This window comes from Xenopus laevis, chromosome 3L (assembly GCF_017654675.1).
Source record: "Xenopus laevis strain J_2021 chromosome 3L, Xenopus_laevis_v10.1, whole genome shotgun sequence".
Taxonomy (NCBI): Eukaryota; Metazoa; Chordata; class Amphibia; order Anura; family Pipidae; genus Xenopus; species Xenopus laevis.
Window position 1 is genome coordinate 154157702 of NC_054375.1, and position 17493 is coordinate 154175194.

The 17493-nt window shown below is 39.5% G+C and overlaps 1 protein-coding gene across 1 annotated transcript; it reads right to left on the bottom strand.

Moving 5' to 3' along the window:
- Positions 1 to 4128: 4128 nt before the first annotated feature.
- LOC121401661 lies at positions 4129 to 15053 on the bottom strand. Its single transcript, XM_041587367.1, has 6 exons — positions 14974 to 15053; positions 14326 to 14703; positions 11440 to 11793; positions 9760 to 10119; positions 9132 to 9233; positions 4129 to 5795 (listed from the first exon to the last, which is right to left on the bottom strand). Exons 1-6 carry the CDS (start codon positions 15014 to 15016, stop codon positions 5743 to 5745), a joined length of 1290 nt encoding a protein of 429 aa, XP_041443301.1. The 5' UTR covers positions 15017 to 15053; the 3' UTR covers positions 4129 to 5742.
- Between the last annotated feature and the right edge of the window lie 2440 nt (positions 15054 to 17493).

Consider the following 17493-nt stretch of genomic DNA (forward strand, 5'->3'; position numbering starts at 1 on the left):
CTGGCTACAGGATCCGGTACAGAGGGTGGTTGTTAATGGGACATTCTCTACTTGGAGTAAGGTTCTTAGTGGTGTCCCCCAGGGCTCGGTATTGGGTCCACTTTTATTTAACTTGTTCATTAATGACTTAGGGGAGGGTATTGTAAGTAATGTATCAGTGTTTGCAGATGACACAAAACTATCAGCCCAATTAATTCCATCCAGGATGTGGCACTTGCAACAGGATCTTGACAAACTGGCAATCTGGGCAGCTAAGTGGCAGATGAGATTCAATGTTGATAAATGTAAAGTCATGCACCTGGGATGTACTAATATCCACTTGTACCCTTAATGGGACTGCACTAGGCAAATCCATAATGGAGACGGAGCTTGAAGTCCTTGTAGATAATAAACTTGTCTGTAGCAAGCAATGCCAGTCAGCAGCATCAAGGGCAAATAAGGTCTTGAGCTGTATTAAAAGGGGCAGAGAGTCACGGGAGGAGGGGGTCATTCTTCCACTGTATAGAGCACTTGTAAGGCCCTATCTAGAATATGCCGTACAGTTTTGGTCTTCATCACTCAAACAGGACATTATTGTATTAGAGAGGGTACAGAGAAGGGCAACTAAGCTGGTAAAGGGAAAATCTTAGCTATGAGGAAAGACTGGCCAAATTGGGGATGTTCACGCTGGAGAAGAGGTGCTTAAGTGGTGATATGATAACTATGTATAAATATATAAGGGGATCATATAATAATCTCTCTAATGATTTATTTACCAGTAGGTCTTTCCAGCTGACACAAGGTCACCCATTCCGATTAGAAGAAAAGAGGTTCCAGCTAAATATTGGGAAGGGGTTTGTTACAGTGAGAGCTGTGAAGATGTGGAATTGTCTCCCTGAATCAGTGGTACAGGCTGATACATTAGATAGGTACAAGGAAGGGTCGGATGCTTTATTCACCAGTAGCTCCTCCCAGCAGACAGGAGGGAGCCAATGAGATTAGAGGAGGGAAAGGGGTGTTACAGGGAGAGCTGGGAAGTGAATCAGGGGTACAGGCTGATACATTAGATAGGTATAAGAAGGGGTTGGATGGTGTTTAGCAAGTGAGGGAATACAGGGATATGGGAGATAGCTCATAGTACATGTTGATCCAGGGACTGGTCCCATTGCATCTTGGAGTCAGGAAGGAATTTTTCCCCCTCTGAGGCAAATTGGAGAGGCTTCAGGTGGGGGTTTTGCCTTCCTCTGGATCAACTGGCAGTTAGGCAGATTGAAAAAAAAAAGAGGTTGAACTTGATGGACGTGTGTCTTTTTTCAAACGTACTTTTTTTTTACAGAGTTGCCTGCCCCAACCCCAGCAGCGACTGTCATTTTTCCATTTTGTGCTCTTCCCGCCTCCAGCCAGACTGTACCTTATTTTCCAATCAAACTCTGACACATGAGAATGGCGCATGCACTGTGGATGGGGGCGGGACTCTGGATGCAGAACTTGCGCTAGTGCAGCTCTTGCTCACTTGCAGCCTCGCACTAAAGAAACATTGCAGAATGATTGGAGGGAGGTTGGAGAAAGGCTGGAGAAGGATTGGACCAATTTTAGAAGGCAATGGCTGGCTGCTGGCTCAGGTACACGGGGCAGGTAGTGGTGCTTAGTGATGCACAAATCTGTCCTGTTTTCCTCTCTGAAAAATTTGCGAAACAATGAAAAAATTTGTGAAACTGTCAAAATATTCGTGAAACACATTGACGCATGTCAATTTTGACACATGTGACAGTTTTTATACACGCGACTATTTTGTCCAAATGCATTAAAGTCAATGGGTGTCTGAACAATTTTGACGCACACCAATTTTATGCACGCAACAATTCTGATGTACCCCAAATTTTTTGTCACGGCAGATTTTTGGCGAAGTTTCACTAATTTATTTGTGGTCAACGAAATGGAGGGATTCGCCGCAAATCCATGCCTGGTGAATTTATTCACCCATCACTAGTGTTGCTAAATAAAAAATACAGATTTTATATAGATGCTCAGATGCTGCCACAGATTCTGGGAGGGGAACCAGAAAGGGGGCTGGATAAATATTTGATGTGGCTGCCCTGATGTTGGCTCAGATTCAGGGGGCGCTGTTACATTTTTATGGGGTGGCAGCTGACCAGAGCCGGGCCAACCCGGCCAGGCGCCCTAGGCAGCCTGACGGGCCAAGGCGCCGGCTCTGTGCGCGCTCGACTGCGCATGCGCGAAAGTGCGTGAAAGTGCGCATGCGTGAAATGTCAGTGCCAGACGAGGAGAGACGGGACCGGACACGGGGTAGGCGACAGAGCAGGTACGTGCCTGTCGCGCCCTCAGCGCCCTAGGCACGTGCCTACTCTGCCTACCCCTAGTTCCGGCCCTGCAGCTGACACAGGTACACGGGGCTATAAGTGGGGGCTAAATAAATGTTCATGTGGCTGCACTGATGCTCGCACAGGTTTGTTCAGGGGGGCTGGTAAATAAATGATTGACAATTAAGGCAGTACATCTGTTCTGAGGCTTAAAACACTTCAGGTCTTAAAAAACTAAAAAATGTATTGTTTAATGGAGGACTAACATTTCAGTCCTCTCCAAGGCCTTTCTCAAAGTGCTCAGTTCTTCATCAACACCAATAGGCTAATCCCACCCAGGCATCACACATGAAAGCGACTATACAGAGAATATAATCAATGCACAAATGCATATCATGGGCATATAATTTACACTGATAAAATCAAGATCCATTGTAAATGCATAATTAATTGCTGGTGGCAGATAACGTTGTTGCCTGTGTTACTAAAGTATCAAGTGCTTGAGCTGTGTTAAAAAGTCTGTCGTAGAGATCAATCCGTCCCGATCATTTTATTATATTATATGTGTTAACACTATCACTCAAACTGCAGCCTTTCTTCAGCTGAGTATATCCTGGTTTCTAAACAACCATACTATTTACCATTAGCATTAGCTTGACGCGTTTCGTGGCGTCCTGCCACTTGGCAGGACGCCACGAAACGCGTCAAGCGGGCAGCCAGGGGTTCACTGCTGCTGTAACCTGTTTTTATATGTCTACTGAATAAAATCTTAATTTTTTAACATTTTACTGAATTCTCACTGTGCTCCGTCCTTTTTCTGTTCCTGGAATTCTTTTTGACCGCGTGGGATGGCGGCTAGCAGTGCAGCACGTTTGAATTCAGTGTCCGGTAAGTGCTCCCACTAAAATACATATTTTTTCAGCTGCAATTCAGCATCATAAGATACTTTAATATGATTCTTACATAATATAAAAAAAAGGCATAATACAGTGTAAATGCAATAAATGCAGGTATGACATCCGTTATCCGGACCCCTTATCTGTAATTCCCCTGGTCCCAAGCATCTGGATAACAGGTCCCTGCCTTTACTGTAGACCATGACAACATTCCAGCTAAAACTCAAATCAATTATTGGTCCTTTCTTCCTCACATGACCTAATAATGTAACATTGAACCTTGATTTGGTCATTTGTGGTTTCCCCCCTGATCCAGGAGCTTCAACTTCTGCTGAAAAGCTAAAGGGAAGAGCGAGTATGAGTTACATCTGAGTATTGGGAGATATGGCAATGATACACAAAGTATATTGTGAATGAGGCACCATCTAGAGACAGGACTTAGCACTAGAAGATGTCTGGACATAGTCCAACAAAATGTGAAATCCCCATGGCTTCATTTGTTCACTGTACTTTTAGAGAAGGAAGGCAGAAGCGCTCAAACCACCCGCCACACTTTAGTATCACAAATTGGAATCCCTTTCTACATAGCGGTCTGTTATCTCATTCATTACAAGTTCGCTCACCGCTGCTTCAAATTGGCTCGGGTGCACTTGCCCCGAGCCCTCCGCTTAAAATATTCCAATACGATAAAACTGTGGGTCACTCAAGGCTCCTGTTTGGTGGTCCGGGTGCTGCGCCCCGAACCCTCAGCATAGGGGAGACATCAAGGTACGAAATCAAAAGCTTGGCACGCACTCCACAGGACTCCAGGTAGCGGTAAAAAACTTTTTACTTTATTGCACAAACATATATAATCCTAACGCGTTTCGTGTGTTACCACACGTAATCATAGGCAAGTTTTTTACCGCTACCTGGAGTCCTGTGGAGTGCGTGCCAAGCTGTTGATTTCATTTGTTCACTGTCTACTCCATACCTCCCAAATGTCCCATTTTTCTCGGGACAGTCCTAACGTTGACAGCTCAGGCCGCAGTCTTGGATTGTTACTGAAATGTCCCGAGTTTTTTTTAGATCTCCTGCACTGACACCAGAAAAATATGCAAAATTTCTAAAACAGCTTAAAGGGTACTTTTGGGTCAAAAATGTTCACCACGGGTAGTGCAGCAGAACTTTTTGTCCCTCTTTCTGATTTTCAAATGTTGGGAGGTATGTTACTCTTTGAATGAATATCCTATGCCATTCCTAATGACTACAACTGATATCTTCTTCTTTAGGGTTCAGAAGAAAAAGTTTTGACGAGCACTCCGTAGGTTAAAAGAAATAACTTTTACTTTCAACTCATTAAAACCATCGATTCCCTGACGCGTTTCTTTTTAGGGTTGCCTTGATTAACATTGTACCCTACAGAGGAAGTGCCTGTATCTTCTCACATAAAACCAACAGAAAGTATGTTCTACAAATTTATAGATGGGACTGAAGGTCCATTTGCTTCTGGACTAGACATTAACTAGAACTAGACTCATCTTCCATAGTCAAAGTATATCATGGCACACTGGTAATCCCATCCTATATGACCAAGTGAATGTAATGTAGAGAGAAGAAAATAAATGGGAGAGTGATATCAATTCCAGCTAGACCGAACTAATAACTCAATATTTCTACATATTGTAAACATAAAGTACTTATATTCCAAACCATACACATGCAGTTCTCAAAGATACAGTTCATCTTATATTAATCACATTAGATTCTTCAATTGAAGACTTCATAATTATAGTCTTGTTTTTTTTAATCTAAATTATACAACCAATTAAATGATTACACCTTTCATAGAAATGGAATACAGTACCACACACTGACAGAAATGGAAAATATATATACATGATAATACTCAGATGTTGTATTCACTTGTCTAATAAGACAACTGGGCTTTTCCTTTTCTTTACATATTTAGGGGGTTATTTATCAATCTCTGAATTTATCTCAGCATTTCTGAGATAAAAATCTGAGCAACTCTGAATTCCCGAATGGACCTTATTTATCATTCAAAAAAATAGGTTTGGGCAAAACCACAAAAACGATGGACCTTTGCCCACAAATACCACAAATTTTTCAGAGTTTTCGGACTTCTTGGCCCAAAATCCCCAAAATCATTGGAAATCGGTAATGACAGTAGCACATACACTGGGGCCTTCCCCATTGACTAATACAGGACCCTGAGAGCTTTTAGATGCTTGGCCTTCAGATTCGTAGTTTTCATACCATTGGATTTTAATAAATCCCGGAAAATTCAGATTTTTTTTAAGGTCCGAAAAATCATAATTTTTCAGATTTTGGGTATTCAGAGCTTAACCCCATTAAAGTCTATACAATCTGGAAACAAAAATCATTGTGGGAAAGTTAATGGTGTTGATTTTTCACCAAGTTTCACCATGAAAGTGGCGCGTGTCAAAAATTTGTCGCACAATGTGTCGCGTTTCAAAAAAAATTGTCACCCATAGACTTCAATGCATTTTGGCGATGGTGAAATGGATCAGATTTGCCCATCACTAGTGTTGATGCAAGTAACTTACTTTCAGGTGAGAATTCTTGTGAATCTGTCCTGAAAAGATAAAAAAAATCCAGTTAAATCAGATCTGATTTTTAGCATTGGCTTGTACAATATCTGTAAGTGGCCCATAAAACATCATCAACCTCATTAGAAAGAACGAAAGTAAGAACAAATAAAACAAAAATTGATTTTTAATACAAATTGGTAACCAGAAATCAAAAGAATTGCAGTGGAAATTAATTCAAGAGATCTGGTTAACATCTCACTCTTTTTGAATACACATGCAGTAAATTGGATGCCATACTTTAAAGGGGTGAGATGTCAACCATAATGTAACATTTCTACAACTTTTCTACAAAATATTTCTAAACTAAATAAAACATTTCATCAACGTTTTTGTCCAAAAAAAGTCAAGAAAGCTTGAAATGTAAATGTAACACTCTATTTAAGAAACACTTTATTCAAAATTGGAGTTTTATAAAAAGGACGTTTTGGGAAAACATGGCAATTGTCCTAATTTTAATCAGTTTTCTTGTTTCTGCAGCAAATAAATTTAGTCTAGAAAGCGTGCTGATTTTTTTTTTACAAAAAAAATACAAATGATGACTTAGATATTTAAATTGAAGATTTTACAACAATTCAAACTTTTCATTGTTTAAAAAAATCATGATCTCAACTATTTTCAAAATTGAACTTGAATACTCGAGATTTATCAAGCACAAAGAAACCTGAAAAACTCTAAAAAAAAAAAAAAAACTGAAAGCTGACATGGCTTTGGTTAACAGGAAGTGTAATATGAAAATTACAGCTATTTTAAAATTGTAGTTTTTCAAAATTTCAAATTTTTACAGATTCATTGAAAATGTGTTTATGCGATCAAGTTTTTTTTTAAAAACAATTCTTTCATAAATAAATAAGCAGACAACTGACATCTTTCCAAATCCAGAATTTTTGACTTTTTTCTCAAATTACTTATTTAAAATGACAAATTCTGAAAAAAAATTTTTAAATCAAAACCTGGACTATAAGAAGGTTATTTGTCAAAATCCGAATTAGAATTTTTAGAGAAAAAAAGAAAACCTTATTTTGAGATTTATTATACTTCAATACTACAAAAAGCCCTTAATCGAAAATCTCAGACCTGTCGAGGTCCTGTATAGATCAATAGGAGAGGCGCCTATCTCAATTTGAAGTTTTCGTGGTCTGCACTGGTTTTAGCCCGATAATCTGACTTTTCTGGGTTTTCGAGCAAGAACTCAAAAATCTCAAGTGATTTGGTTTTCGCTCAATTTTATTGAGTTTTTCAACAATCCAATTAAATTAATTTTTTTATTAATAAATAAGATAAAATTTGGCAAGGATGTTTGGATGTAGCTTTTTTAATTAAAATATGAGATAAATTCGGATTTTAGTAAATAACCCCTTACTGTCTGAATCTTACTTTTAAATTATATATTAGCACATTAACAATCACAATTTTGGCTTTTTTTAAGACAAAATTTGGAGCATTAAAGTCATGCTTTTTACTTTTTAAAATCAGATTTTTGACTTTGAATTTGTTTTGTGGGACCCAGTGCTTTCCTTAACATAAAATACAGTCATATGAAAAAGTTTGGGAAACCCTCTTAATTCTTTGGAGTTTTGTTTATTATTGGCTGAGCTTTCAAAGTAGCAACTTCCTTTTAATATATAACATGCCTTATGGAAAAAGTAGTATGTCAGCAGTGACATAAAGTTTACCAGAATAACAGAAAATATACAATATGCATCATAACAAAATTAGACAGGTGCATAAATTTGGACACCCCAACAGAGATATTACATCAATACTTAGTTGAGCTCTTTTTGCAAATGTAACAGCCTCTAGACGCCTCCTATAGCCAGCTCCGCATACCCCCCCTCAGGTGCGAGCGCACATGCCCGCCTGCACCGGAGTGCTGGGGAGCTGTGGTCCCCGGTAAGTGGCTGGACGGCATGCTTGCCACAAACCCAGGCCTGCCTATAGCCTTTGATGAGTGTCTAGATTCTGGATGGCGGTATTTTTGACCATTCGTCCAAACAAAATCTCTCCAGTTTAGTTCAGTTCATCCCATAGATTTTTGATGATATTCAAGTTGGGGGACTGTGACAGCCATTCCAGAATATTGTACTTCTTCCTCTTCCATAAATGCCTTTGTAGATTTCCAAGTGTGTTTAGGGTCATTGTCTTGTTGGTATATCAACCCCTGCAGCGGAACTTCAACTTTGTGACTGATGCTTGAACGTTATCCTGAAGAATTTGTTGATATTGGGTTGAATTCATCCAACCCTCGACTTTAACAAGGGCCCCAGTAGTCCCTGAACTAGCCACACAGCCCCACAGCATGATGGGACCTCCACCAAATGTGACAGTAGGTAGAAGGTGTTTTTCTTGGAATTCTTCCACCAAGTGCTTTATGTTATGAGCAAATAACTAAATTTTTGTCTCATCAGTCCAAAGCCCTTTGTTCCAAAATTACTTTTGCAGTGTTTGTGTGAGTGCAGAATGGGCTTCTTTCTCATCACCCTGCCATACAGATGTTCTTTGTGCAAATTGTGCTGAATTGTAGAACGATGTACAGATACACCATCTGCAGCAAGATGTTCTTGCAGGTCTTTGGAGATGATCTTTGGGTTGTCTGTAACCATTCTCACAATCCTCCGCATATGCCCCTCCTGTATTTTTCTTGACCTGCCAGACCTGGGTTTTACAGCAACTGTGCCTGTGGCCTTCCATTTCCTGATTACATTCCTTACAGTTGAAACTGACAGTTTAAACCTCTGAGATAGCTTTTTGTAGCCTTCCCCTAAACCATGATACTGAACAATCTTTGTTTTCAGATCTTTTGAGAGTTGCTTTCAGGATCCCATGCTGTCACTCATCAGAGGAGAGTCAAACAGAAGCACAACTTGCAATTGGTCACCTTCTCATGATTGGACACACCTGCCTATGAAGTTCAATGCTTAACGAGCAAATCAAACCAAATTGTTGTTGCCAGTAATCAGTATTGAGCAGGTACATGCATTCAAATTCATAGCAAAATTGCAAGGGTACCCAAATTTTTTCACAACCAGTTTTTCACATTTGATTTAATTTCATACAACTGAATACTGCTTCACTAAAAATCTTTGTTCAGAAAACACCCCAGTACTCCTGGGAAATGAAAGACATACCACTGTTATATTTTTTTGTTGAAAGTGGAGTCAATTATTATGCAGGCTGAGAGGGGTTCCCAAACTTTTTCATATGACTGTAACTGATGCCATCACTAAGCATAATTTATAAGAATATAATTTGCAGGATCTTCATGTCTCTTGTGTATTATATATATATATCTGTTCCAGGTTCAAGGCTGTTTATTCAAATACCTCTTAACTTTACATATCCCAGAATGCCACAGGGGATGATAATGCAGATCAGCACACACCGGACAGTAATGATGGCATAGAGAATCCAATCTGAAGAAACATCTGTCAGACAGAAATTGAATAACAGGTAATGAGTAGGAGAGGAATAAAAGTGAATGCATGGCTTTTGTGAGTCTATAACCATCCTATGGTGCTAAGGACAAACATGATAAATACAACAACAAAGATGATGAGAACTGAGGAGAGGACTGGATGTTAGTAGTGAAAGAATAGAGGTAAATAAAGAAGGAGAGGGAATAGAGGAGGAAAACAGTTTGGAGAGGGTTGGATCACTCATGCAATGGACAAGATTTAGTTCCATGAGAAATTGTTATTTTATGGTTTGTCATATGAAAACACATGGGTGAGATTCAATCTGAGGAAAAGAACTGACTTCAATAGGGTTTTCATGTGATAAACAGTGAGATCATTTTTTCTCATTCACATCTGGCTCTATGGGAACATGTGGAATTGAATTAGATATATGTCTTTCTCATCTGATTGAATCTGAGCAGGTCTTGCCCCATCCTGCATCTAGAACCCTGAGTTTATTTTTGCAGCTATATTTTTTTCTATAGCATTGCATTACCATGTACTCGTAGTAATGTCCCGGCTCCTTCCTCTATTAAAATGTCGACTCTGTATGGATCTGTAGCTTTGCACAAGCGCATTGCCACGCGGCAGTAGAAGGTGGTGTTGTCCATCCCATAAACCTGTTCCAAGAAGAGGTCTGACTGACCCACCAGTCTGGTTTTGCCCCTGTACCTGGGGTGTATTAATTCTGAGTCTGGGTGATAAGCAAAGCCCTCATTTGTGTTCCCAAACATCCAATAGACCTTAATCCACAAGGGAACATTGTCCTGGAGTAGGCTGAAGCTGCAGCTGATGGAGGCAGAGCTGGAGAATGTTACTTCACCTGGTTGCCTGATATTTAATTCACTGGTTCTGTCTGGGAATAAGAGTATGGAGACATAATAATGACTTGGGTACAACTATAGCTCCATTCTGTAGGTACTAATTTGGATTAACATAAAGACAATGCAAAAGCAGAACATCAGAACAACAATATGGTCAGGCCCAGATTTGTGGAAAGGCCACCTAGGCCCGGGCCTAGGGCGGCGGCATGCTGCCGAACCACACCCACTTTGGTTCAAAAAACACTGGGGATGCACTGGAGATACAATCATTTTTTAAATTTCCCATGCAGCTATCCCCATTGCTCCAGTCCAGATGATGAAATTTGCACAAATAAAGGGAAGGGGACAGGGGCGACGAACGGCAGTGGGCCTAGGGGCGCCTACTATGTAAATCCAGCCCTGAATATGGTAGTTTTTTTGGTTTTTTTTATAAAGATTGACTTCCACATCGTTTTACGAGTGATTTCCCAGTTATACAGACTAAGGCTGCAGGCTGAGTTATACAGGGAACTCTTTGTATCACTCATGTATTATAAGGGATAATGTACCCCCTACTGTAAATGATAAGGATATTAGAAGTCACTGAGGGTTTCTGTGACCATATAAAGGCACAAGTCTGCAGGCTGAGTTATACAGGGAACTCTGAGTATCACTCATGTATTATAAGGGATAATGTACCCCCTACTGTAAATGATAAGGATATTAGAAGTCACTGAGGGGTTGTTCTGTGACCATATAAAGGCACAAGGCTGCAGGCTGAGTTATACAGGGAACTCTGAGTATCACTCATGTATTATAAGGGATAATGTACCCCCTACTGTAAATGATAAGGATATTAGAAGTCACTGAGGGGTTCTGTGACCATATAAAGGCACAAGGCTGCAGGCTGAGTTATACAGGGAACTCTGAGTATCACTCATGTATTATAAGGGATAATGTACCCCCTACTGTAAATGATAAGGATATTAGAAGTCACTGAGGGGTTGTTCTTTGACCATATAAAGACACAAGGCTGCAGGCTGAGTTATACAGGGAACTCTGAGTATCACTCATGTATTATAAGGGATAATGAACCCCCTACTGTAAATGATAAGGATATTAGAAGTCACTGAGGGGTTGTTCTGTGACCATATAAAGACACAAGGCTGCAGGCTGAGTTATACAGGGAACTCTGAGTATCACTCATGTATTATAAGGGATAATGTACCCCCTACTGTAAATGATAAGGATATTAGAAGTCACTGAGGGGTTGTTCTGTGACCATATAATGGCACAAGGCTATAGGCTGAGTTATACATAGATCCATACATTTTAACTTTCTATTATATTTCTAAGTTACATGTATCAAATACCTTTTATAACAAGGTGTGTTCCTATATTTCGTTCTCTAGAATAAAACTTTCCATCTCCATTAACTTGCAGCTTACAACAGTACCAGCCACTGTTTGAAGGTTTCACTTGGTGGATCTGAATGGATGCCAGACCTGCCAGAGAGATTTGTCCTTCGAGATTATTTCCTTGGAAACCAGTGGTGCTGTTATAAATAACAGTTCCACATGCCGAATATCTACCATAGCCCCATTGTACACTGGACATGGACATCTTGCCAACCTTATCATTGGTGGAGAAATGGCAGGGAATTGTTACAGCATCACCAGCCAGGGCAGGAATGAGCGGGGGCTGATGGACAATCATATCTGAGGGACCTGTGAAGTCAATGAGTAAAAATGGATTATTGAATTTTGTATTGTCATCCTCATGACATTACCCCTTCTGCGCAATTCACTACCCACTCGTGAACACTTTATCCCATATTTTCTATCGTAACTGATTTTAGTATTTTCTTATGCCAAAAAAAAATAAAATAAGCATGTTATGTGGCCATCAAACCCTTGTGGGGATAAATACTTGCAGTTTCTTTTCTTTCTTTCCTATATACAGGTCTCTTATATATTATTGTTTATTTAACTGCTGCAGCCCTTCTTGGGTCCTATATACCTCCTGTGACTTGGTAATCCCATTACAAAGGGCAACCAAGGGTTCCAATCTGTCAGGTGCCTGCGCTAATAGCCCTCAAGCATAGTGGTCAGAGAATATATGGTACAGATATGGGACCTGGTATCCAGAACATTTAGATCTCAATACTATAAATCTGCTAAAAAAAATAATTTAAACATGAATCCAAAAAGGATTGATTATATCTTAGATTGGATCAAGTACAAGGTACAGTTTTATTTCTGGACTTCTATGGGGCACGAAACGCGTCAGTACTCAGCTCAAAGCTGACAAGCCTTTATTGTATGTAAATAAATAACGACGTTTTTATTCATCTTGAAAAACGTGTCAAAGACGTCCGTAATTGCAATATTTGAAAAGGTTCCGCTGCCAGGAAGTTGGATGATGGACACGTGACCGTCTGGAACCTATCGGAGAGCCCCACACTGGTGAGAATTTTGTTTCAAACTGTTTTATTTTTGCAGAGAAATAGGAAATAATTTTTACAAATGTGAATTATTTGATTAAAATGGAGTCTATTGGAGATAGTCCTCCCGTAGTTTGGAGCTTTCTGGATAACAGATCCCATACCTGTAGTATAAAAGTCTTAGGATCATCAGCCAACATTTGCACACTTTTACCAAGCACAGATACTTCCCTGTACTATGTACTGGGTACAATTCAAATCTCCTAAAAATGTAAGTACCAAAGGGTATAGGCATTGACTCTGGTGACTAAATAACCAGACTTTATCTTTACAACAACAAAGACTGGAGTAATGCTATGCAAGTTCTTTGGTGGCTGAGAGAGAGATGTGATCTTCTACCAGTTCATATTAGGGGTAGAGAAGTAATTCCATAAACAAGGGCCACATGCTGCATGGTAAAACGCTAGAGCATGGGTCACCAACCTTCCAGGGACTTCCAGTTGATCCAGGGACTAGTCCAATTGCCATTTTGGAGTCAGGAAGAATTTTTTCCCTCTCTGAGGCAAATTGGAGAGGCTTCAGATGGGGTTTTTTTTGTCTTTCTCTGGCTCAACTGGCAGTAAGGCAGGTTAAAAACTGTTTAAAGGTTGAACTTGATGAACATGTGTCTTTTTTTCAACTTAACTTACAATGTTACTGTAGGGATGTGATAATCTAGACAACCTCACATAATATTGGCAGGCAAATCCTCAGTATTATAGACACCTAAATGGGTCCTTATGGTGGACCTGTGTCCATGCTCTGCTATGCAAGCCCCTGTAGTTATCACAGTGTATGCTAGATGGCACTGTGCTATAATATAAAGGTCTAGGAAACTATGCGGTCTGGGTCCATTTTGCTTTAGCCCTTACCTGAGCAGGCAGGAAGGGAATGGGAAATGGAACCTAGGGGCTTAGGCCCTAGTAAAGTGGATAGCTATACTCACTCTAGGAATGATAGATAGGTTATATAGTTGAGCAGCTCAAGGCTCCGACAAGAAGAGTAAGAGGGATTAAGATCCCGGGTACTAATTGCCCAGAAGTAGGGACTAAGTGTACAGATGCCAGGGATTTAGTAGGTCTCCTGGGTTCCACTTAGGGAAAAGGCTGAAAGCTGGGGTACCTTTGAAATTGCTGCTTACCTACTGCTTACCTACTGCTGCTTACCTATATTTCCTCTATATGCTCCTTTGAGGATTGACCTTGTAAATAAATAAGTTCCTTGGTTAAGCATAATTCTCAAGCAATTCTTGTGCATTGGCACACTGTTACAGTTGCACTACACCCTGCCTCCACACCGTTGCGAGGGCTTACTCCCTGAAGGAAAAGGTCTCATCCGTGGCACAATTACAGGTATATGAAAGTGAGATTATAATAGAGACTGTGCCACTCAGTTTATTATTGCGCTACATTACTAAATGTTAAAAGAGTTGGAGAGCAACACAAGCATGAAAATAGTCCCTGGGAATGTCAGATAATGGCTGTGATTGGCTATTTGGTAGCCCCTATATGGACTGGCAGCCAACAGAAAGCTTTGTTGGTGAGCATCATTTTATTCACAGGTCACTTGTTAGGAATCACTGCATAGAGAGTAACTCTTGAGACTAATGGAGGAATCCATAAAGAAATCACATTTCTAATATTGCTTGTAATGGGTAAAGCATGAGTGTTGACAATGATGATGTAAGACCTTGGTGACAATGGTGGAAAAGTGCTTTTTATGTAGACAAACCTTGAATCAGCAATGATTAAAAATAAGGATGAACTGTAACACTTACCTCGTATGGTCAGTTTTGTGCCATTTGAGCTCTGCCACTGTCTTGTAGTTCCATCTGGAAGTCTGAGCAGTATACGGCAACAGTATTTGACCTCATCCGCTGCTGTTACATTGACTAGAGTAAGGGCCACATTACCAGTCTGAGGATCTCCTATTACAGACAATCTGCCCTGGTATTTTGGTGCTGTATAATTTCTGGTTTTGTTATATATTTCACTTCCACAGTAATGGTGTGGGCCAGCTCTCCAGGCAATTTCCACCTCTGAAACAGGATTGATAGATCTGGGATAGACAAAACCACACGGGATAGTGATTGAATCTCCTGGGAATGACTCAATGTTCAGCACCTGCTCTGTGCAGTACTTGCCAGCCGTGGCCCCTGAAATGAAGGATTTTAGGGAGACATTGTAGTTACTTGGTTACAAAAAAAGGAATGATATAAAGTTATTCATATTCCAAGAACCAGAAAAAATGGCCCATTCACTTGAGTGCACAAAAAAATTGGAATGTCACTTATAGTTACAAGTTTTTGAGAGGAGTTCCTCTTTATGTTCCCTAGAGGGGCTAAAGGTCACCCCACAGAGAAAAGACTAAAATGTATGCATTTACCCCACATAGCCAGTACACAGGGCATAATGCTAGTACTTACCCCACACAATCATGGTAGAGCAGAGGACAAGCAGACCAGACATGATGAAGAGTAACTGCTTTCGTAGAGATTGTAACTCAGTATAGGAAATTTCTTAATTGTTTGATGTTTCTCAATTCAAATTTATAAAAAAAATTCCCCTTGCATCACAGTTAGAAGGGGAAGTGCTTTAGAGAAATGAAGAAACAGATTGTGAAATTCTATACTTTTACACATTGCTTATATTTAGGGGCATATTTATCAATATTTGAATTGAAAAAACGTCAAAATTCAAATTCAAAAAGACCAACCGAAATTAAGTCGAATTTTTTTTTGGTCGAAAAGGTCCATTTTCGATTGATAAGGTTCGTATTTATATATATACAAATTGAAGGAATATCATATACGATCAAATTCGATATGAAGTTTTTCCCCAAAAAACTTTGATTTTTCAAAGTTCATCAATTGACTCCAAATAGGTTCTCTGAGGTCCCCCATAGGCTAAAACAGCGATTCGGCAGGTTTTAGATGGCGAATGGTCGAAGCCGAATTTTAAAAGAATACATGATAAATTTCTAATTTTTACATTTTTTTCAAATTCAAATCGAATTTGGACTATTCTCTAGTCAAAGTACACAAAAAATAGATCGAAATTCGTTTTTTTTTCTTCAAAAATTCACCTCGACCTTTGATAAATCTGCCCCATAGAGTTAGCTACATGGATTATGGCCTTTAGCTTTTATATTTATTATGGCCTTGTAGTTATGACTAAATTACACTGTATATATTACAAATAATTAATTCTACCAATTAAAACATTATTCTTTAACCAACAAATGTATATTTTTAATTGTAATATTTTTGTGCATACAGCCATCTCAGGTCATTGTGCCTGGTCATGTGCCTGCAGAAAGAGGCAGCACTACACAATACAACTGCTTTCAGATAAGCTATTGTTTTCTCCTACTCAATGTACTTTTCCAAGTCCTAGGTCCTAGCTCGACTTGGGTATTTCCTATTGCTTCTCCTGCTTGGGTGTTATTCTCATATCTACTAGAAAGAGAGCATTTTTAGCAATGCAAACAATCTCTGACTTCATTTTGGTCTTTGCAAAGTTGTAAACTTCTTCAGGTTCAGGTAACCTGCTTTTTAGAAGGGTAAAGGGGTCTTTCCACTTCCACTTCCTATTGTAAATTGAAGCTGCCTGACACAGCAAGTACAGTCAGTTATCATAAAAAATGCACGATGCACAATTTAATTACCATCAGTAGCCATTAGGGTTGTGGCACATGGGGCATTTTATCCACCAGTGGGCAGGGTAGCTAAAATGCTGCGTTGTCACTCCTGATAATATTAAATTAAAAGCATATTGAGTGTGGAACATGAAGAAGTGAAAGTCAGTAGTGATTGGCGAATTTGTCCCGTTTTGCTGTGCCTGAAAATTCGCAAAACAGTGAAAAATTAGCAAAACACAAATTTTGACGTTCACGTTAATTCTGATGCTCGCGTCAATTTTGACACTGCCGTTAAAGTCAATGGGCATCCGAATAATGTTGACGCGTGATGGTTTTGACGCGAACGACTATTCCGATATGCTTCCAAAATTTTTTGACACCAGCGAATTTTAGCCAGCGACAAAACACTGAATTTCCCTGCGAATTCACGCCTGCCGAATTTATTCGCCCATCACTACGGGGCCCATGTACTTAGTTTGAGTGAAGGAATAGAGGAAAAAAAGTTTGAATTTCGAATGGTTGAATATGGCTACTTCGACCTTCGACTACGACCTTCGAATCGAACGGTTCGAACTAAAAATCGTTCGACTATTCGACCATTCCATAGTCGAAGTACTGTCTCTTTAAAAAATTCTTCGACCCCCAAGTTCGCCACCTAAAACCTACCGAGGCCAATGTTAGCCTATGGGGAAGGTCCCCATAGGCTTCCTAACAATTTCCTGATCGAAGGATATTCCTTCGATCGATGGATTAAATTCCTTCGAATCGTTCGATTCGAAGGATTTAATCGTCCGATCATAGGAATAGCGGTAAATCCTTCAACTTCGATATTCGAAGTCGAAGGATTTTACTTCAACTGTCGAATATCGAGGGTTAATTAACCCCCCCTAGGTAAATGTGCCCTACTAGTCAGATATATCATATATAGTGCAGGAGATTCCCACTAACACCTATGCAACAGAATTTATAGAAAGTTTGCTGCCTGCAGTTTGGGCAACCGTTTTGTTGTTCTTTTAATTACTTATATTTCTTTCTGGCTCACCCTCTTCATACACAGTTGTGAACACCTAACTGCTTCTTGGTCAGTAAGTTAATTTAGAACATTGAACCAGATAATAGTTCCAAACCAGAGAGCTTCTTAAAAGAATATTGCTTTCTACAAGGTGAAAATAATAATTAAAGGTAAATTATATTACACACATCATTTTATGTACAAAGCACATATAAAATAGAGGTTCCTAAAGTTCATCAAGATTTTTAGGAATTTTAGGATGAACTCAAACAAAAAGGTAAATGAATGGATCAG

What these genes read in the sequence shown, in the direction of transcription:
- LOC121401661 (XM_041587367.1), bottom strand. Translation starts at nt 15,016, where the DNA reads ATGTCTGGTCTGCTTGTCCTCTGCTCTACCATGATTGTGTGGG. An exon ending in GACATTACTACGAGTACATG is followed by an intron (nt 9,234 to 9,759) that starts GTAATGCAATGC and finishes TCTGTCTGACAG; the next exon opens with ATGTTTCTTCAGATTGGATT. An exon ending in GGGATATGTAAAGTTAAGAG is followed by an intron (nt 5,796 to 9,131) that starts GTATTTGAATAA and finishes TTATCTTTTCAG; the next exon opens with GACAGATTCACAAGAATTCT.